The sequence below is a fragment of the Gossypium arboreum genome, chromosome 1 (genome assembly GCF_025698485.1).
Source record: "Gossypium arboreum isolate Shixiya-1 chromosome 1, ASM2569848v2, whole genome shotgun sequence".
Classification (NCBI taxonomy): Eukaryota; Viridiplantae; Streptophyta; class Magnoliopsida; order Malvales; family Malvaceae; genus Gossypium; species Gossypium arboreum.
The window spans coordinates 14725587-14747670 of NC_069070.1; the positions used below are offsets into that span (position 1 = coordinate 14725587).

The 22084-nt window shown below is 32.5% G+C and overlaps 2 protein-coding genes, 1 long non-coding RNA gene and 1 other non-coding gene across 4 annotated transcripts; 2 read left to right on the forward strand and 2 right to left on the reverse strand.

Annotated features, from left to right (window-relative positions):
- Positions 1–1947: 1947 nt before the first annotated feature.
- On the reverse strand, positions 1948–2957 carry LOC108483487 (uncharacterized). Its single transcript, XR_001871093.2, has 2 exons — positions 2739–2957; positions 1948–2280 (listed from the first exon to the last, which is right to left on the reverse strand). It is a non-coding gene; the product is annotated as an uncharacterized LOC108483487 (long non-coding RNA).
- A 6659-nt stretch (positions 2958–9616) lies between these two features.
- On the forward strand, positions 9617–12655 carry LOC108483736 (hexose carrier protein HEX6-like). Its single transcript, XM_017787296.2, has 3 exons — positions 9617–9961; positions 10077–10399; positions 11278–12655. The coding sequence occupies exons 1-3, from the start codon at positions 9832–9834 to the stop codon at positions 12352–12354; spliced, it is 1530 nt and encodes a 509-aa protein (XP_017642785.1). The 5' UTR covers positions 9617–9831; the 3' UTR covers positions 12355–12655.
- A 302-nt stretch (positions 12656–12957) lies between these two features.
- On the forward strand, positions 12958–14855 carry LOC108481552 (transcription factor DUO1-like). The gene is made up of 3 exons (XM_017784669.2): positions 12958–13597; positions 13708–13927; positions 14011–14855. The coding sequence occupies exons 1-3, from the start codon at positions 13404–13406 to the stop codon at positions 14452–14454; spliced, it is 858 nt and encodes a 285-aa protein (XP_017640158.1). The 5' UTR covers positions 12958–13403; the 3' UTR covers positions 14455–14855.
- Positions 14856–20537: 5682 nt separating this feature from the next.
- LOC128281937 (small nucleolar RNA R71) lies at positions 20538–20644 on the reverse strand. The gene has a single exon (XR_008272228.1). It is a non-coding gene; the product is annotated as a small nucleolar RNA R71 (small nucleolar RNA).
- Between the last annotated feature and the right edge of the window lie 1440 nt (positions 20645–22084).

Sequence of the window (22084 nt, forward strand, 5' to 3'; positions counted from 1 at the left end):
TGAGATACGTGTTATGGGCTATGAATTTTAACGCTACTCGAAAATATCAATTTACTAATTTTGCTAGTAATGTTGCCATCTGACCTATGAAAGCAATACTATGCAAAAAAAACAGAAAAAGGTAGCAATGTTACGTATTACAACCAAAGGCTTTCAATTATATCATCTTGTAATGTCCCAAAATTTCCGATAAAAACATCTAGTACGGTCTTGGGATTGGACATTGCGAAAAGGAAAATAAGTTATAAAATTTTTATGAAAGTAAAATTAATATTTGATATGGAAAATTAATGTAGAGAATTGTGTATTTGAATATGTGGAAAAGGGATTAAATTATAATTTTAGAAAAGTTTGAGGGTTAAAATATAAATTTAATCAAAAAGACAATATGAGCTATCAGTAATCTTTTGATTTCAGAATGATTTGGAATATGTATTTGGTGTGATGGAAATCACTTTTGAACTAATTTAGAAAAGAGTTTAAAGTATAGGAATTAAATTATAAAATTTCAATATAGGCAAGGTATAATTTTCACCTCCCAAGAATTTATAATAAAAGTTAAATATGAATTGTGAGCTTGGAGTGTGATGAATAGAAGTGTACATTGGCCATGTTGGGTTGGGCTTAACTAAAATTTTAAGCTCGTTTGTTAGGTTTGGCCCGAAAAATGAGTTTAAAATTTTGTTCAAGCCCGATTCGGATAAAAATGTTAAAATCTTAACCCAACCCGTCTATATTAATTTTTATATTATTTTTATATAATTTTAAAATATATATAATACATCAAAATACTAAAACATAAAATAAATATTTTCCAACAAATTCAAAATAAATTTTAAAAAATATGTATACTTAAATAACACTAAGATAGATGCAACTTAACAAGTAAATACCTCTAAAATAATAACAAAATTAACAAATGTCTTTAAAATAATAATAAAATTAACAATAAAATAAGTTTTATACAATATCCAAACAATAACAACAAAATAGTAGTAACATAATAGTAAAATGGTAGCAAAATAGGGAGACAATAATAAGAAAAAAATAGATTTTTTTTGTTATTTAGTGAATTCGAGCTAGATCCGGGCCAAAAATGCCTTACTTGAGGCCCGACCCATTTTTTAAACGAGCTTTATTTTTTTGTCCAAACCCTCCCACATTTTGGGTGGGCTTTTGAGCCGGGCCGTTGCGAAGAAATCATGTTAAGAGGCAAAAAAGTAATTTTACTTCGTAAGAGCATTTTATAATGAGAATATTATTTTGATAAGATACCTTATATATGGAATTAATTGAGACTATTGGATGTGAATAAAATGATGAGATGAATTGTGGATCACAAATTGAAATTAGTCTCAAACTTTGACTTTAGGTTTTTTTATGGAATAAAAGAGGGGAAAAAGTGAAAAAATAATAATCCTCTTCTTCCTTCTTGTCGCGAGTTTCCTAAAAGGAGGAGAAAATTTTCTCTCATTCTATTTTTAATTTATTTTAATATCATAAAAACTCAACACTCAAACCTTGAGTTCTTGTTAAAATCCGGGAAACTAATCCACCTTCAATCTCTCCATTTTCAGCTAAGGTTTCATTAGTTTTTAAAAGAGAATTGAAACTAGAGAGAGAAAGCTTGTATAATGTTAGTAATGGTGGTTTCACCTCTCCTAACTTTATTTGAGCTTGTTGTATAAAAAAGCTTGGAAAGCTTATATACTAATATTTCGCTAAATTTATGAGGAAATATTGAGAAATGAAATTTGAAGCTAGTAAAGGATAGATTCAAATTATTGGAAGCTTGATTTTTAAGCATGAGTGCATCCAAGGTAAGTACTCTCGGGTTCTCTTACTTTTCTTACTCTAATATGTTTAAAGAAATAATAAATTTATGCTATAATTATGAAAATGATTTTGTAAGGAATATGTGTAGTCAACCAATTTTGCCCGGGCTCATTTAATTGCAAATAAATAAACCCAAATAAATAAATAAAGTCCAAGACTAAATAGTCCAAAAAGTTCATTTACAATTTTCAAAATACTAAAATAAACCCACAACCCTAGAACCAATTCCAATAGCCCAAAGTTGAGACAAAAAATAACCCGGAAAAGGTTCAATCTAAGACTAATTAATCCATGCTGCAGCAGTAGCCCTTCCTCTTGGCTATTTGAGGTAAACAGATAGATCCCAGGCCAGAAGTTTCTGGAATATACGAGAGTAGCAGCAGAACGGGGTTCCCACGTACGGGTTCCATGGCCTTCTCCCCGTACAGCTCTGCATCCGTAGAACTTGCAAAGGAATATACGAGAAGAAAAATGGGCTAACAGAATACAGCAAAATGACAGCGAGAAAATATAATTTTTTTTTTTTTTTTTTGTAAATTCAGGCTATAAAAAGCCTTGCTTGTACCCCATGTATTTTTACTTATGCACAGTAGACGCATACTAGGCATATAGTATAGAAGAAAAGCAATAAAATTAACAGAGGTGATTTCATACTTTTTCTTTTCTCTTCCGACTTTTTTTTTAATTTATTTTCTTCTTAGTTTGCTTATTTTTTTTTATGCAACTTGAGGCCGATGAGAACCCTAAATTTTTCTGCAATGCGGATATATGGGCGAGAGGTCAAGTAACAGTGAAAGTTCATTTACTCTACGAACCTATTCTTGTTTTTTTTTCTTTAAAAAATAACATGAGATTTGAGTACTCCATTCAAACAAAGAAGAAGAGGAGAAAGATATACTTACTAAATCCTTTTAAAGCATGTGTGAATGCCTTCAACAGGGAGGATGGGTACCATTTGCATGCTGTTGATCACCAAAACAATGGTGATTTGGCTGCTAGCGAAGGAAACCCTATTAATTTGATTTTGAAGCTGTGATTTTCAGCCAAATTGTGGGCAGCGTTTTTGGGAAGGAATAAGGAAAGAAAGGTCTTAAATGACCTGTTATTGAAACGGCATCGGTTCAGACAAGGGGGGTCAGCGTGTCAACCCATTTGGAGACCCGGATCCACCTTTTGTGCCTAAGATTGGTTTATTTATGCATTAGGTCCTTCCTTTTTTGTGCCACATTCCGATTAGCCCCTGATTGCAACTCACCAGTTTTTTAAAATTTCCCCAAACATTTGCGCATTTTTGCAATCGAATCTGCACTCCAACATTATGCTTTGAGGCCTGGAAAATTCTCCATTCTAGTCCCTATATGTTCGCACGCATTACACATTAATCCCATTTATGATTACTTTATTCGTAAATTGACCCTCTTGTTTTAATTTTGTTTTAATTAAGTTTGTAAAACACTGTATATTCACGTTCTATTACATGTTGGATTATATGTGTGGATATTTTTAATGATTTTGGCACTTTTATTCTATTATTTTGATAATTTGTATATTATTTGCAATAAAGTTCATTCTAATTTATGTATGCTATTAATTTTATGTCGTTTTGTATTTTTTTGAATTTATTTACACATTTTAATATTTATATTCGTTTGTTTTATGTGTCATTTAAGTTATCATTAGGCATATATTTTAGCATTTATATATTTAATTTACATACATTATATGAGCCATGTTATTCTTATACATATATTTTTTTAATAAACTTGTATATAATGGTGTTTTTAAAATTATTATGCATATAATCTATAATAAAATTAAGTTAATTTTATAATCCAAATTTTGATTCCATGTTATTTAAATATACAATTATTTCTAAAGTGTCTTCACATGTATAACACATATTAAATTATTTTTAATGTGGTACATGTTATTATCCTCATATAACTTCATGTAAATATTTTTCTATGTATATATCCTATTTTAAAGTTATTTATGTGTATAATATATTTCTTTTGAGAACCATATTTTAAATCGTACCACTTATATATTGTATACACTCTCATATTTTATTATCCTTATACATGTATTATTTATGTATGTTTCATCAATCCAAATTAATTTGTTACATGTAAAATTATGTTATATATTATTTGTTTTAAATTTCCTTTATAAATATAGTTTTATGAATATACATCACTAAATTTATGTATTTTGTAAATATAGTTTTTTACCTTTTGTGTGTATGATTAGATTTATTTTTTAAAAAAAGGATTAGTTATATGTATAATTTATATATTTAACTATTTTTTATATACATTATTAATTTCATGCTTTCTTTTACAAATAATTATTTCCAAATTTATATATATATTCATGTTTTATAAATTTGCTATATCTTATCATGTGTTTTATTTGTCTTTTATATTCTATATATTATTTAAGTTATCAACACATTGTAATCTCTAAATGAAATTGTGTTTAAAGTATTTTGCATATTATTCGATTCAAATATTTTATTATATAATATTATTTTAAATAAATCTCTAGTTTTTATACAAGTTTGTCAACTTATAGTATGTGTTAATTAATTCGTCAATTTTAAAAATGTCCTATGCTATACTAAGTTCTAATTCCATTGCATTTTGTACATATTTTATGGATAATTTTATATTATGTCATGTGAATTATTGTTGTATATCATTTTATTGATTGTTCATCATCCATGATTAAGAATTTGTCACATTTTACTTAGAGTAGTTGTACATAATTGTGGATTTGTTAATTGTGACTCGTTGTGTCCTATTATTTCATGTTCATAATTTTTTTCCCATGCAAACGTTTTGATACAATTCATTAAGCATTCTATTTTAAAATGGATAAACACGTTTTGAGCAAGTCTCCAATTTTCTTTATCATTCAAAAATTCTGAAATAAGGCAATATTCAATATGTGGGAAATTCGGAAAATCGTGCTCAATCGTACTGGGTATGATTTTTCGGTGAACCAAATATTTGGATAACCTTTTTATAATTTTAGTGTACGAGTTTTCAAAAGTCAAAAATCAAGCGTATTTTTAAAGGTATAAAGGATCGTATCCAATCGTACTGGGTATGATACTGTATATCTTTGAAACGAGAGATTTTTCATCGCTAATTTGATCTATTCAAACATTTAAAAAAAAAATCATACTTCGGAAAATCTTTTCTTTAAAAAAACTTTTGATATAAGGACAGCATCAAATCAATTTGGTACCAATTTTTGGACGTAATGAGGGTGCTAACCCTTCCTCATGCGTAACCGACTCCCGAACCCGTTTTTTTGATTTTACATGAACCAAATTTATTTTTCATTGAATAAAGTGTTTTAGTAGGTGGTCCAATCACACCTAAATCAAGAGATTGGTGGCGACTCCACATTTATGTTTTCAAAAGTCGATCCCCATTGTTTTCAAAATAAAAAGGGTTTCGACAATATGTGTTAGTTCCATAGTTTAAAAGTATTGAAATAAGTCATTGATAAGTTGTAAAAATGTTTAGTTATGAAATGTCATATTAACTAATAATGTGTTATGGAAATTTAGTTGTATAATAATATGGGAAATGTGTAATGTCACTATGGTAAATTTGATAATTAACTTGTTAATTTGACAAGTTGTTGATGAAAAAAATAAAAAAAAATGTGGACTTAATAAGTAGAAATATGTGTGTGGTCATAAAAATAGGAATTGTATATATATACATTTGAGGTCATACGTACTCTTTTTGGATTTGGCTATATGCAAGCTAATTAATAAACGATTTGTTGCTTGAATCCATAATGAAACCAAAGAATATGTTCATATGGCCTACATTAAAACGTGGAGTTTATGTGGATGTGGATGTGGTGATATGTATAACTAAATAAGGAATTGTCTAAACATATTTTGAAATCTATACACTCTAAACATATCTCTTGTGTTAATGATGAATATATTATATTATTAGTCGTAATTAATATAGGATATTTATGATTATAATGTATCCTAGTAGGTTTATGCTATCTTTGGTAGGAATATTATTCTTTATATATGTTTTAGTATATGAGTTAACAATAAATTAATTTAATTGGTAATATTTAACTGCTCTCGTCACTTATTTTAGCAAAGAGAAGGAAAAATTTTCTTTTATTTTAAAAATATCTTTTTTTTTACAAGAATTATTACTCATCTTTCTAATTTCAAGTTTAAATTTGTACTAACTATTATAATACATATGTAATAAATAAGTTTTTCCTCATGTTATGAAACTAGTAACCAAACGAGACATTAGTGGAATGATTAGGATACGATTAACGTACCAATAGAAATTATATATACATTTGGGAGATGTGATGTATATTTGTGGCAGTTACATACATTCTCCATTGTCTTTAGGCTTAGCAGTTACATAATAATTTGGATTTTTTAAAAAAAAATATTTTAAATATAAATATTGTATACATCTCATATTTTTGTTTATATATTTGAAACTGTGTAATTTGGAAATGGTATGCGCCTAGTTGGTTTGGGTGGCGTAGCACACGACAAGGAAGGGATGCAGTAGAGGAGTGATTGAATGTGGGCATGCGTAATCTTGCTAAGATTGGCGCTATCTCATGACATGGGGCTTACAAAGATTTTAGTAGAAAATGATAATCATAATGTAATTTTATGGAGGCAGCCATGTGATTTATGAAGATCATACATTTTCAAAGTGATCCACAAACTTTTGAACCCATGCATTTGAATTAAAAATAAATAAATGAAGCAACCCCCGAGTTGCAGAGGAAGTCATAGTCGTGGCAGCTTCTTACATTCATAATCTTCAATTCGAGCCTGATGCATCCTGCTTCTTCATCTCTCTTTCTTTATTCCGCAATGCAACTCAAGTCCTGCCTTCTCAAGCCACCGTCGTGTGGAAATGGGTGTTCCCTTTTCATCGTTTAACTCATGTTACCACCTCTTTCTGTTGGTGGACAAGTGTCTTCTCTCCTCTATTTGCAAATTAACCCCAGATAATTGCACCAATTACTCCTTATCAAATCAATATACTTCAATTTTTGATCACCTCATTTTTTATGCCATTTGTTTTCCCTCCCTTTATGTTCAATGTTGTGTATAAATCCATTCTTTATGTTTTATTTCTATCTTCAAAACATCAACCATACACTATTTATTAAATTAATTCTTTATAAAAGTTTTATCTTAAATTTTAGTAAATTAACTTTATTCCCAACTGAAATAAAAATAATAAATTTTAGTTAAGATATTATTTCAATAAATGTTTGAATTTTATTAAATAAAAATATTTTTTAATAAATGAAATTGTATTTATAAATTTTATTAAAAATGTTGTTACAAGTATATCGTATATTGTTATAAATATATAACAATAATTTTTTATAATATTTAAAATTTTGTCAAACAACTAAGGTGGTGAGTACAGAATTAAATTTATTATTTCTATTATTATTTATTTTAAAGGAAATTGAAAAGAAAGAAAAGGTAGAGCAACTAGAAGGAAAAGTGATAAACATAAAAGGAAAATGACGCTGGAAGACCTTTTTTTGAAAGCGAAACGCTTGAAGACTATCAATTCCCCAGAGGTTTTTTTTTTTGGGGAATTATTGAACTCCTGCCTTTTGGGATATTTTGTATGAAGTCTATTAGGTTTAAAACATGATTCAGTTTGATCCTTAATTTGTAGTCTTAAAATTTTCAATTTAGCCTTTGTCTTTAATTTATGTTTGAGGTGAATTTTCGGAGTTGAAAAGCTTTTGGTCAACCGTGGCCGGCGGCCATACATGGCACCTCTTTCACCGAAAATCATGTTGTTGCTTCTGAAAATACAAAAGTTTTAAATATGAAGTAGAGGAAAGATGAAACGTATACGGAGGGAGGGAAGATGAATATAAAAAGGGTAAACTGCTAAACTAGTCACTTTTGTTTACCTCAATTTACATTTTAGTTACTTATGTTTGAAACATTACATTTTAGTTATCTACATTATCGGGTTGTAACATCTTAGTTACTGAGCCGTTAATTTCCGTTAACAGTGTAACAGTAAGCTAACATAGCATGTTAAATAATCATTTCAAACAAAATTTATTGATTAACTTATACAATCAGTCCCCATATTTTATTTTTTTTTATTTATTAAAACTAATCTCAATATTTTTTATTTTTTGAACAATTTTAAATTTTTTGAGTGAAGTGAGCTTGTGGACTAATTTTAACAAGTGGAATACATAGAAAAACTACATTAAGAGAAATGGAGAAGGGAGGAAAATAAATAGAGAAGCAGAAAAGAATGGAAAATAAGGAAAAAAAAAGAAGTTAAAAGGACATAAAAAAATTAAATAACTCAAAGCGAAAAAATATGGGAATCGATTGAATAAATTAACGTAAAATTTTTGCTTGAAATGATTATTTAACGTGTCATGTCAGCTAACCGTTACACCGTTAACGGCAATTAACAATTCAGTGACCAAAATGTCACAATATGATAACATATGTGACTAAAACATAACATTTTAAACATAAATGACTAAAATATAACTTGAAGCAAACAAAGTAACTATTTTAATAGTTTACCTTATAAAAATAAAATATGATAGAAAAGGAAAGGATTAATCAGATGCAGAAATTAATTATGATTAGGATTAGTTGGAGTGAAATTAAATTCTAGCAAACTATGTTAAAAACTATAAGTACTTTATTATAATAATTTTATTTTATTAATGAATTTAAAAATATTAATACATAAATAAATTTTATTTTTAATGTAAGGGAAAAATGGTAGTATTCAATCTATTTCTTATCTACCCTCAATATTATTGTAATTAACCAAACAATAAAATATTACTATTTATATATTTTATTCAATAAATTAAACTATATAATATTTATTACTTATCTATTTGATTCCCACCGAATAACTATTACATTCCTACAATATCTCATTTATACATATGCTTGACCATTCTTCATCTTAAAATTGGTCAGTGACAATTTTAAGTAGATAGATTCCATGTTTAGCTTGTGCCACATCATGACGAACACTTCATCTAGGTATGTGTTAATATTGCACCTCGAATCCACTGATCCTCGTCAGATTACAACCCCTCTTTGTACTGGTTATGGATTGGTTCATATCATATAGACTAGGTTGGATTATTTAGGAATGGAAATATATATATATATATATATATATATATATATATATATTGCTATACTTTTTTTTGGGGGGTCATAAGAGATCAGTTTACACACAAGGAGAATGACGTTAAACTGATACGAAATCATCCATGAATGACGCATATGATAACGGCTTGGAAAGAAGAGCAGTATGAACAAGGAGCAAGCTGGTGGCTCGTGCTTGATAACTTTCTTAAAGTCCAATGTGAAGACATTCAAAACTGTTCATAAGATAGTCAACAATTAGTTAAAAGTATAACATAAAGCTACATAGCAAAGAAAAGAAAAAAGCAACCAATTGAAGACGCCACTAGTTCAGTTGTACCGGGCTTTAATTTGTCAACTCCTCCCGTGGAGGTATCGACTTTCGCCTAGCAAATTTGACCTTAAGCTTTAATATTAAACAAGTGTTGGGCCCATAAGACTTAACCAGTTTCAAAGTACATGTGATTGCATAATCTCTAATAAGATTGTTTTTAAGGTAAAAATCAACGCATATTAAAACCATACCTAATGTGTTTTTCCCTGGTTATATAGCATGAACCATTGTTTTAGAAACACATCTCTATGTCCTTTAATGTTGTTCAACCCCACTCGACGGTAAAAAAACTCCACAACTCCTTTTGGTCCACACGAAAATGGAGATATTGCGGTACAAAGTCTTCCACTAGTGATAGTAAACGAATAAGACTTTTTTTAATAAGTAGGGTCTACCACTGTTGTTCATACACTTATAATATCCCCCCCTTGTATGGTGATCAGCTTAGAGGTTACTTTTAGGTATGGCGTTTGCGGGGGGGATACCAGGTGAAAGAGGGCAATACAATGGCAAGGTTACCCTGCTTGTTGTCCTCTCATGTGTGGTGGCTGCCTCGGGTGGACTTATCTTTGGTTATGATCTTGGAGTTTCAGGTCAGTCTGGTTTTGGGCTATGGGTTAACTTACTATTTCAGTCAATTTAAGTTTCAGATGCTCTCATGTATAAATTCCCGCCATTAACACTATTTATCTGACCTTGATTTTGAAGGGGGAGTAACCTCTATGGACCCTTTCCTCAAAAAATTCTTCCCGAATGTGTATCGAAGGATGAAAGAAGGTATCAAGATTAGCAATTACTGCAAATTTGATAGCCAACTGTTGACCTTGTTTACATCTTCACTCTACCTATCTGGCCTTGTTTCTTCTTTATTTGCATCTACTGTGACTCGAGTCTTTGGACGAAAGGCGTCGATGCTTGTAGCAGGGGTTGCTGTCCTTATTGGTTCAGCCCTTGGTGGCGCTGCTTCTAATCTCTACATGCTTGTATTTGGTCGTCTTTTTCTTGGAATTGGACTTGGATTTGGCAACCAGGTACTATAATCTTCTTTGTCACAGATATATATATATATATATATATATATATATTGAAATTTTTGCTCAGCACCTTGTTATTTCTTCTTATTATGCAAAATCTTGTCGAAATGGACTGAAACAACAAGTTTGACAGCAAATTTACTTTCTGAATTCAAAGAAAATGCTGCAATAAGGAGGGTAGAAACGAGTAAAATATGGGTAAGAATATCATGAAGGCATGTACTATAAGTTAGATTGTATCTTGCCCTTTCCATTAAAATATTGGGCAAATTAGTTCCTATATGTTAGGTCAAAAAGCAAATTGGTCTTTTCTATTAAAATTTTGTCCACTTATATTGTTATAATTATATTGTTATTAGCGTGGCTGACAGAATAATTAGACAATGACATATGGCGTGTCATATGTATCTCATACTCATGTATAGAGACCAATTTTTAATAGTAGAAATGAATGAAATTTTTAACTGAAGGACTAGTTCACTCTTTTATCTAATGTATAGGGATTAATTTACTCATATTTTGAGTAAATGGGACAAAATACAATCCGACTCCTATTATAATGCCTCTATGGTAGTTTTACTGTAAAATATGTAGTAACTAGTAACAGCAGTTAAGAATTGTCTTTCATTGACGTGGTGAAAAAAGAAAGCTTTACTGATGACAATGAATCTTGTAATCAATGGTCTATGTTGGCCTTTTCTATTTTTCCCTTAAGTATAGAGATATGATCTTTTTTAAGCAAACCAGATGATCAACTCCTGTTAATTCAAGATTGTGACAGAATATAGTGTTAAAACATGTTCAATGATAAGTTACGTACATGACTCTAAATATTTATCTGCTGGTTATTTATGCTCCATTTGCTTGCTTTGCAGTCAATCCCACTCTATATCTCTGAAATGGCGTTACCTAAACACAGAGGAGCTATGAATATTATCTTTGACACTGGAGTTGGCATTGGAGTACTAATAGCTAATATCATCAACTTTTGCACTGAAAAGATTGACGGAGGTTGGGGCTGGCGTATCTCCCTATCCATGGCTGCGGTTCCAGCATCAATCCTGACTATAGGTGCAATTATTCTTCCTGACACACCAAACAGCTTGATTCAGAAAGACAATAACCTGGAAAAGGCCAAACGTGTGCTTCAGCGTATAAGAGGCACCAATGATGTTCAACAAGAACTCGATGATCTCCTCAAAGCAAGCTCTATTTCAAAAACAACCAAAGACCCATTCAAGAAAATCCTACAAAGAAAGTATAGGCCTCAGCTGGTAATGGCGGCAGCAATACCATTTTTTGCACAAATGACAGGGATTAATGTCATTACATTCTATGCTCCAATACTATTCAGGACAATTGGTCTTCGTGAAAGTTCTTCACTCTTGTCTGCAGTTGTGATTCGTTGTTTCAACGTTGGCTGTACATTCATATCTATGTTTGTAGTCGATAAGCAAGGTCGAAGAGTACTGTTTATGCTTGGTGGAATTCAAATGCTTGCAACACAAGTAACAATAGGAGGGTTTATGACAGCTTTATTAGGTGATCATGGTGGATTGAGCAAGGCGAGTGCTTATGTGGTTTTAGTTTTGATATGTATATACATTTCTGGGTTTGGGTTATCTTGGGGTCCCTTGGGATGGTTAGTCCCTAGTGAGATTTATCCGTTAGAGATTCGATCAGCAGGCCAAAGTATTACAGTAGCAGTCAGCTTTTTCTTCTGTTTTCTTATTGGACAAACTTTTCTAGCTATGCTTTGCCACATGAAGGCAGGGATTTTCTTCTTTTTCGGAGGATGGGTGGCTCTGATGACCCTATTTATATACTTCTTCTTGCCGGAGACCAAGAACGTACCAATCGAGAAAGTGGAACAATTGTGGAAAGAACACTGGTTTTGGAAAAGATTTGTGGGAGATGAAGTTGATGACAGTATTTACAAGCTAGACAAATGATAATTAAGGTTTCATTTACAACATATTTTACTCTTCTTCCTTTTTTTTTTCTTTTGCCCAAAAAAGGGTTATTTAAATTACCAAAACATTGATGCTTAGTGAGACAGGATCAAGTGATTAGATGTGTCTATGTTTATCAAGTCAAGCTTGTTGAACATGTATGAAACATAAAACCATTAAAATTCAGTCTTAGCTTTGATATCTTACGGAGTTGTTGGTTTTATGTTGAAACATTGAATTTGAAGCCATTTGTCTTCTTTGAAAGAGAGCTTACTGAATAAAACTTCAATTTAAGAAATAATTAATGTGAAAAATTTTCAATTATTTTTATTTTATTTCTTTTAACATTATCAAAAAAAAAAAGTGTCTAAATAAGATGGACTTTAAAATTCCATCAAAATTCCCATATCTTGAGTATTTGACTTTGGTAAGACTTGTGGTTTCACAACATGATTACATTACATGATAAAAATAATTAAGCACAACAAGAAAAGATAATTCTAATACATGAACATAACAACCCATTTTGGTCCCCCTGCTGTCTTGAACAACTTTGATACTTTTCACTGGATCTATCTGGATTGATTCTGTATCTTTGATGGCGTGGAATCAGAATAAAGGGAATCAAGCATAGAAACTTTGGAAGCTCTTCAGTGACGTTGATTGTTGCCAGCAGGTTTCATTCGTGCATACCCTTAGAGAAGCCAATTCCATTGCCAAAATGGTGTGGGATCAGTTTTTGGTTGCTTCCTTGTAACTTTTCTGCTGTGCTGATTAGTTGGGTGGAGTATGAAGAGAAGATTAGAGAGGGTAGCGTCCCATTACGACGTGAGGGTGACACGGGTTACATGTAATTTTGAGGATAAAGGCAGGGGTGTTTTGTGATTTTCATAACATGATTTGAAATGTGGGGAAAACAGGCGGGCTTTAGTTAGTGGATAATGGAAGATCGGAGAGTGCCATTAACCGTCTAAACCGTCACTAGAAAACAACAACAACAACAGATAATTTATGAGAATTAGTGACCTGGGTTTTAAATTTCTTGAAATATGGAAAGACAAAGCGATGGGACATACATAAAGAAAGGGCCATGGACTGGTGAGGAAGATGAAATCTTAATGAACTACGTGAAAAAATATGGTCCAAAAGGATGGAGCTCCATTCGATCCATGGGACTTTTACCCAGAACTGGAAAATCTTGTCGTCTTAGATGGGTTAACAAGCTTAGACCCAACTTGAAAACGTAAATTTCTCATCTTCTTTTTTTTATCTCTTTACTTCTTCGGATTCCTTCACCAAATATATTAATCATTTTTCGTTTTTCTTGCCAAAAACAAAACGGGAAATGCCTAGTGGATGCAAATTTTCAGCAGAGGAAGAGAGGGTGGTGATAGAATTGCAAGCAGAATTTGGCAACAAGTGGGCCAAGATTGCTAGGCATTTACCAGGAAGAACAGATAATGATGTGAAGAATTTCTGGAGTGCTAGACGAAAGCGGCTGGAGAGAATTTCACACACACCGAAAAGTAAAGGGAAAGATCATGATGTTCTCCATGAAATGCCAATGGTGGAGGTAAATTAATAATTCAACACACAAAATCAAAGCTAGCTTTTTTGCTTCTGTGATAAACGGAATACTTGGTTAAATGTTTTCAGGTTGTTCCAAGCAATGGTGTCCCGTTAGAGCAAGGATCATCATCTCATCAACATCCTTTCTTTCCAGGAAACACGGAAGAATTCAAAATGGTGCCATTACCTGATCTAATTAAGCCAGATTTCCTGAACATGGAAACAGGTCTTTCCGCACTAGACATTGAGCCGATTAGGATGATACCGCAACTGCAACTGGACCTTCCCATCTTGCCAGACTCCTTTGACTTCAACTTTGCCGCCATGTTCAATAATCAGGAGGCTTCTGAATCTGAAAGTAAACCAATATCATTGACCAAGATTCCATCAGCTGGAACAAAGGGCAGCGATGCTGAACTTGGAAAGAAGGAAAATATAGGAAACTCTGCAACTCCTGACAGCTTCTTTGATGAATTTCCGACCGACATGTTTGATTGCCTGGAGCCGCTTGTGAGTTCATCCGAGTGGTAAAACACACTAGTGCCGATATCTTTAGTTCTAACTTGGGGAACTTTCCTACTGGCGCACTGCTAAGTTATATGTTAATGTTATAACTACTACCGAATCTATGTCAATTGGTACTGACGAAGGAAAATTAATCTGGAAAGCTCGAGTACTTAGAGAATGAGATTACAATTTTCAATCCCTGAATCATTGCATATTCCTATATTTCGTGTCACCGTGTTTAAGATATTTAATATTTGATTAAATTTTATATATTAATAATTCCTATTATATAGATTTTGAGGTTTATTTATTTGTGTTATGTTATTATTTTGTGCTGTGTTTCATATAATGTTTTAATTATTTTCTTTTAAATTGGTGTCTTGTAATTGTATTATCTTCAATACCTAAGTATAATAAAATCTTAGGTTATGATCTACAAAGCTTTATATGACCGTAACAACAATGCCCTATATAGAGGAAGGCCATTAAAGGCCAATCCGGTGGATTAATACATAGTATATAACACTCCTTACATGTATAGTATATAACACTCCTTACATGTATTCGACGTCAGAACGGGGTACGAGATATTACAGGACTTATACACAAGCAATCATACAAAACTGAGACGTAAATTTCTATCCAAATTTAAAACTTTTCACATACATTCATATGCATATATACTTAAACCAATATTAACCAATTTCAGTGGCCATTTACAAAATGAATTATCAACCAACATAAGCCACCACATATTTGGCCAAATCAATTATGACACATAACAAAATGACCAAGTCCCTATACATGCCATAACTCAAAATTTTGAATAGGGAAAAGAAAAAGGAGTAAGCTATATAGCTTAGTAAGTTCCTATGCAAATAATAAGCATCATATCCAAACATTTAACATACAATTAACATGATGATAATTGGCATAAATATTATTAAGATCTTATAATCATAACTCAATCATAACCTTTCCGAGGGTTCATCACATAACGAGCTCATTGCGTATAAGTTTTACGTACATACCTGAGTCATCTTGAATTGGATTTACATACAATTCATCTTTGACATACTCGTTAAATTACCCATTGAACCACTTAGAATACTAAAGGATACTCGGGAGTTCGTGCACACGGTACCATACCAAAGCCATATCCCATATATGGTCTTACATATAATCTCGTATCGATGCCAACAACTTAACTATGGTCTTACACGAACTATCATATTGATTCCATATCCCAGATACGGTCTTACACATAGTCTCATATTGAGGCCATATCCCAGATATGGTCTTACACATAGTCTCAGTAACCCAAATATCATGACATTTGTATCCTATCTATTCCTAAGGTTCAACTGGGATTTCATGCTTGTCGTAACTTTGTCGAATACGTCCAAGGGTCAATCACAATTCATACAATAATAAATCATTTAAAACATAATTAAAACAATGCATTATTTACATACGAACTTACCTCGGTACAAAAATAGTAGAAATGGGACCTAATCATCAAACACTTTGTTTTCCCCCGATCTAGGTTCGAACCTCGTTTCTCTTGATCTATAATAGCAAATTTAACCATATAATATTCACATTGTTCAATTCAGCCCAAAATTACACCATGGAAAAATTATATTTTCCCCTAAACTTTGACATTTTTACATTTTGGTCCCTAGGCTCGTAAAATGAAATAGATTCAATTTCTTCGATTCCCAAGCCTAGCCAAACCTATTTCATGCTTATAATAGCCCACATTTTTCATTTAATCACACTTTTACACACATTTTATAACCTTTTTACAAATAGGTCCTTTTGACATTTTCATTAAAAATCATCTAGAAAAAGTTATTAATCATATTCCAAACATACATTTTCTACCATTAGACATCAAAATACACACATATCCAACATGGTTCAAATTGAGCTTGAAAAGTGGAAAAACCCTAGCTATCTCTTGTCCCTTCAAGTTTTGACCAAGCAAGAAGAAGATAGACTAAATTTTGCTTTTATTTTACTTATTTTGTCTTTAATTGATAAATTACCAAAATGCCCTTTTTATCAAACATGAAATTTCACCTAATCCATGTTTATTTTTGTCCACTAAGTTAACAAATAGTCTACTTACCATCTAAGGACCTTTAATTTAAAATTTCATAACAATTTGACATCTCTAGCATGTAGAACTCAACTTTTGCACTTTTATAATTTAGTCCTTTTTGCTAAATTGAGTGCTCAAACGTCAAAATTTTCGAACGAAATTTTCACGAAAGCATTCCATAAAATTGTAGACCATAAAAACATAATAAAAATAAGTTTTGCTCCATCGAATTCGTGGTCCCGAAACCACTGTTCCGACTAGACCCAAAATCGAGCTGTTACATAGTAGGCATACTCATTCATTGAATGACCAATAGATGTTGACCCATATACAACGTGCATAAAAAACAAACAAATTTATAAAAAATATTTAAAGAACGGGTTTTGAGTGAAAATGTACAGTGTCGATTGTAATATTTATAGTTTTGATGGAACACGAGGTATTCCAAGGGGTTGTACCCAAAGAAGGAGGCGATTGAGCAATTCCTAGCTAAGAGCATGCAAAGTATAAACAACTAATCGCTAAAAATTATATTATGGAAAATCATAAATTGAATAGTGATTAAACTAAACTATTGGGTACTACCTAAAGGACTAAACTATAAGGGATGAAATGTTATGAAATTCATAAATAACTAAAAAACGCTGGTTGGTTGACTTTGATGTAATTCATTAATCATTTAATTAAGGTTCTAAATTGGTTAAACTCCTTAAGTGGCTTTGTTTTACCCCTCAGTCTTAACTTTATCAAGTTAGACAAATTAGTTCGGTTTATCTCTTGATTTTACCAACTAACCCGGAGTTAAAAGAATCAGTGCTCAACAAGATCTCTTCTCAGTCTCACTTGCCTAAATCTTCCCTTAGGGTCTTCAATCATATGTTTTTATATTCATTCAATTTAGTTCAATTTATTGCAATTTATTCTCTTAATAAAAAATTAGCTTACCCACATATCTATTAATCAACCCCTTAGGAGTTTAGTTACTCATAATAAAAACAAAATGCATAATTGCATAATAAAAAAACCCGCAACGTTTGGGGGCTTTTGGTTTTGTACCCTTAACCTTTTTATTTTTTGATTGGCACCGTCAACATTACGATTTTGTAAGAAATTAGCCTAGTTTTAATGGTCAACTCACGTTGACCGTTAATCAAACTGTAGGTCAACATGATAGCCCATGTGGCATGCCACATAAACGCACGACGTCATCTATTTAACAAAGTTTTTTCTCTCATTTTCTCTCTTGCCAAACACCATTTTTCTTCTTCAAAACATATGGTTGGCTCATTTCATTTACAAGAATCAATCCTTTCATCGACCCATAACTATCCACACCCCATTCTTCCTTGCCCATATCACCCAAAACCTCCCTCGATGGTGAAAATATTAGCGTAGGAAGAACGGTGAGCGTTACAGGACATGGTGACACTAAAGATGTTATTCCACCTAACTTTTTCGCTCGGATTATAAACGAAGTCGTATTCCGTGGAGTGTAAGGAGGAAACCAATTGTTGCTGTTATTGAATTTCTTCTTGTTACCGTAGAATTTTATGACTTTTAACCGATTCTGATTTTGAAGCTCGTTAAGAGTTGGAGGTTTGTATCCTTGAGTATTACTACTGGAAGCAGCGAAAACAGAAGAAATAGCAGAAATAGAACCCATGGGTAAAGGCTTATTCTCGAACTTCTAAGAATCTTTACCAAATACAACTTTTTTTCCCTTCCAATTGTTATTACGATTGAAAGAAGAGAATTTCTTGTTAGGGTTAGGGTTTTGGTTTGGGTCCTGAGATTGCCAAGGCTTGTAGCTTCGATTCAACATCATCGGAGGTGGTGGTTGAGTCATCATCTGAGGATCGATGTTTATAGGTTGCGACTGAGGCGTCGCCAATTGATTCATCGCCTGAGAGTGAGCCACCGACGCCATCAACTGATGAGACTAATTCATTATCTATGGCTAAACTGGAACTTGGACCTGAACCATTGATAAACCATAAAAGTAACACATTTTAATCCCATACTTAGCATATTTTTGGATAATTTATTATATAATTTAGTAAATTAGATGCTCCTAATCCTTTAATTTCATGTTTTATACTTAGGAGAGCATAGGGGAACAAAGAGAGCTGAAAATGGGCTAAAAACAGACGAAACGGGCTGATTTAAAGATCCACACGGCCAATACTAATGCCACACAGGCTAAGCACACGCCCGTGTAAGCCACACGGGCTGGCTACATGTCCATGTGGCAGCCGTGTCTATATCACTCCCCGTTTCCCAAATACGCAGAAAAAGCCAAATTTTAGGGTTTCTTAGCACTCTAAAGTCTATATAAACACACTAGAAGTAGACCTAAGGGGAGACGCAGAGCAGAAAGCAGAAATTACTCAAAGGAAGCTGCTGGAATTGTCTCAGAAGTAGATCCACGTTAAGATTGAAGATCTCCATTCAAATTTCTCTTGAAGTTTATTTGGGTTTTTCATGTCTTGTTGTTTTTCTAAATTTAAGATGTCTTCCTTTTATATTATGAACTAAATTCCCTAGATACCAAGGGAAAATGAAACCTAAGACGGATCTTATTGTTTAATGTTCTGAATTTAATGATAAATACTTGTTCTTGTTCTTAATTATGTGTTCTTAATTATTATTTTAATATTTTCAGGATATTATTCCAAGTTGATGTGCTTATTCAGAGGAGAAAAAGTCTCTATCTAAGAGTAGATCTACCATAATTAAACGGAGTTGCATGCAACCCTAGAAATAGGGCAACATAAATCTACCGGATTAGAGTCAAATCTAATAAGGGAATCCATAGATCGAGTTAATGCAATAATAGGGGTTTTAATTAGAAAGAGATTTCAATTAATTAACCTAAAGTCAGTTGTTATTAGTCTCGAAATAGATATTAACATAATTTAGGGATTTCTATGGATCAAGACAAGTGAATAAATCGTTTGATTCAGAGTCGGAATAATAAGTGAAAGTGAAGTCTAGGTGAATTATTCCTTGGGTATTGTCTTTATTATTGGTTTATTCGATTATTTTCTTCACCCTCTGTCGTGTTTATTAGTTAATTAGTTTAGTTAAATTTAGATTAAAATAAAATCCCTTCTATTCTAGGCTAAATAATAGAAAGATAGTTAATACTAGTACTTTTAGTCCTTGTGGATACGATATTCTGGACTCACCATAGCTATACTACCATTCGATAGGTGCGTTTGCCTTTGTCGTGATCGTAGTTTAGTTTAGTGAACCATAAAACGATCATCAAGTTTTTGGCGCCATTGCCGGGGACTAAGATATTATGAACACTTAATTTTTATTACTTTAGCCATTTTTTATTTTTAATACAATTTATTTTTATTTTTATTATAATTTACTAACTTATCTTCTATTTGCTTCTGGTAGGTTTCTTTAGTTTATGACTAGAAGAAATCCGTTAGGACTTCTACTTTTTGACAGTGAAATTGAAAGCACAGCTCGCAGAAATCTTAAAGAAATAAGGCGAAGTCTACAGTATATAGAGGAAGAGCATGGGGACTATACCAATACTACCGAGGAGATGGTTGAAAATCAGAATAATCCGCTACCTCCTGTGGTTGCTATAAATCCTATAAATCAGAATCCTGCTCCTCGTACTATGTATAACTTTGCTAAGCCTATTTTAGTGAGGGCTAAATCAAGTATTGTTAAACTTGCAATTGTTGCAAATAATTTTGAACTGAAACCTAACACTATACAAATGATTCAACTGTTTGTTCAGTTTGATGGTTTGCAGGATGAAGACCCGAATACTCATTTGGCTAACTTCTTAGAGTTCTGTGATACTTTCAAAGTAAATGGCGTTTCTGACGATGCCATTCGCCTTTGGTTATTTCCCTTTTCATTAAGGAACAAAGCTAAATAGTGGTTGAACTCGTTACCATTAGGTTCCATCACTACTTGGGAACAAATGACCGAAAAGTTTTTACTAAAGTATTTTTCGCTGGCTAAAACGGAAAAGTTGAGGAATGATATCTCTTCTTTTGTGTAGATAGATTTTGAAACTCTTTACGATGCATAGGAGAGGTATAAAGACTTATTGAGAAGGTGCCCTCACCATAGGTTACTTTTATGGCTACAAGTTCAAACTTTTTACAATGGTTTGAACCCCTCAACTAGGTGGTTAATTGATGCAGCTACCGGTAGGACCCTAAACAACAAAATACCTGAGGAGGCATTAAAGAAATGTCACTGAATAATTATCAGTAGCAAGTCATGAGGATAAAGCCGACAAAAGCCGCTGGTGTTTTCAACCTCAACACGGTCACCATGTTATCAAACCAAGTAGAGCTTTTAAATAAAAGGATGGATGGTTTATGTGTCTCTACACAGGTACATCCAGTCATGCAATGTAACATAAGTAGAGGAGGAATGAATAATCCAGAATGCCTAGCCTATGACCCTAGCAATACGAACGAACAAGTCCACTATATGGGTAACAATTCTAGACCTCAGAACAACCCTTATAGTAATACTTACAATGCAGGTTAGAGGAACCATCCCAATTTCTCTTGGGGCGATCAAGGTAATCAAAGACCACAACCTCCTCCAGGCTTTCAACGACCTTACCAGCAGGAAAAGAAGCTGAACCTTGAGGAGATGCTAACGAAATTCATCTCAGTGTCAGAAACACGTTTCCAAAACACCGAAACAGTGCTTAAAAATTAACAAGTGTCGATTCAAGGGCTCGAGAACCAAATAGGTTAGCTTGCTAAGCTGATCTTTGAAAGACCATAAGGTAGCCTGCCTAGCAACACCGAGACTAACCCAAGAGAGCAACTCCATGCGATTACTGTTAGAGATGAGGAAGGGTTAGTTGATTCTAACCCAGAACCAATGCAAGAAGGCGTGGTAAGTAAAGATAAGGTCGATGAAAGCCAAAATAAACAAAAACAGGTAAGCAAAGAATATACACCTCGCATGCCATACCCTAAAGCTACAAAGAAAGACCGCACAGATGAACAATTCGGTAAATTTCTTAACCTTTTAAAAAAATTACATAGTAACTTACCGTTTATTGAAGCTCCTTCGCAGATGCCCAATTCAATTAAATTTTTAAAGGAGCTTCTGGCAAACAAGCAGAAGTTAGATGATTCGTCGCATGTGGAATTAAATGCAGTTTGCTCAGCAATTCTACAAAATAAACTACCCAACAAGTTAAAAGATCCACAGAGTTTTACTATTCCTTGTTTAATTGATAGTTTAGCTGTTAATAATGCTTTGGCTGACTTAGGGGCAAGTATTAACGTCATGCCCTATAAAATGTTTAAGCAACTAGGTCTTGGGAAGCCCAAACAAACCAGGATGAGTATTCAACTAGCAGATAAAACTATTAGATTTCCTAGAGGTATCATTAAAGATGTACTAGTAAAAATTGATAAATTCATATTCCTAGTAGACTTTATTGTTTTAGACATGGAAGAGAACGGTGAAGTTCCTTTAATCTTAGGGCGACCCTTTTTAGCGACTTCCAAGACTATTATTAATGTTGGTACAGGTGAACTC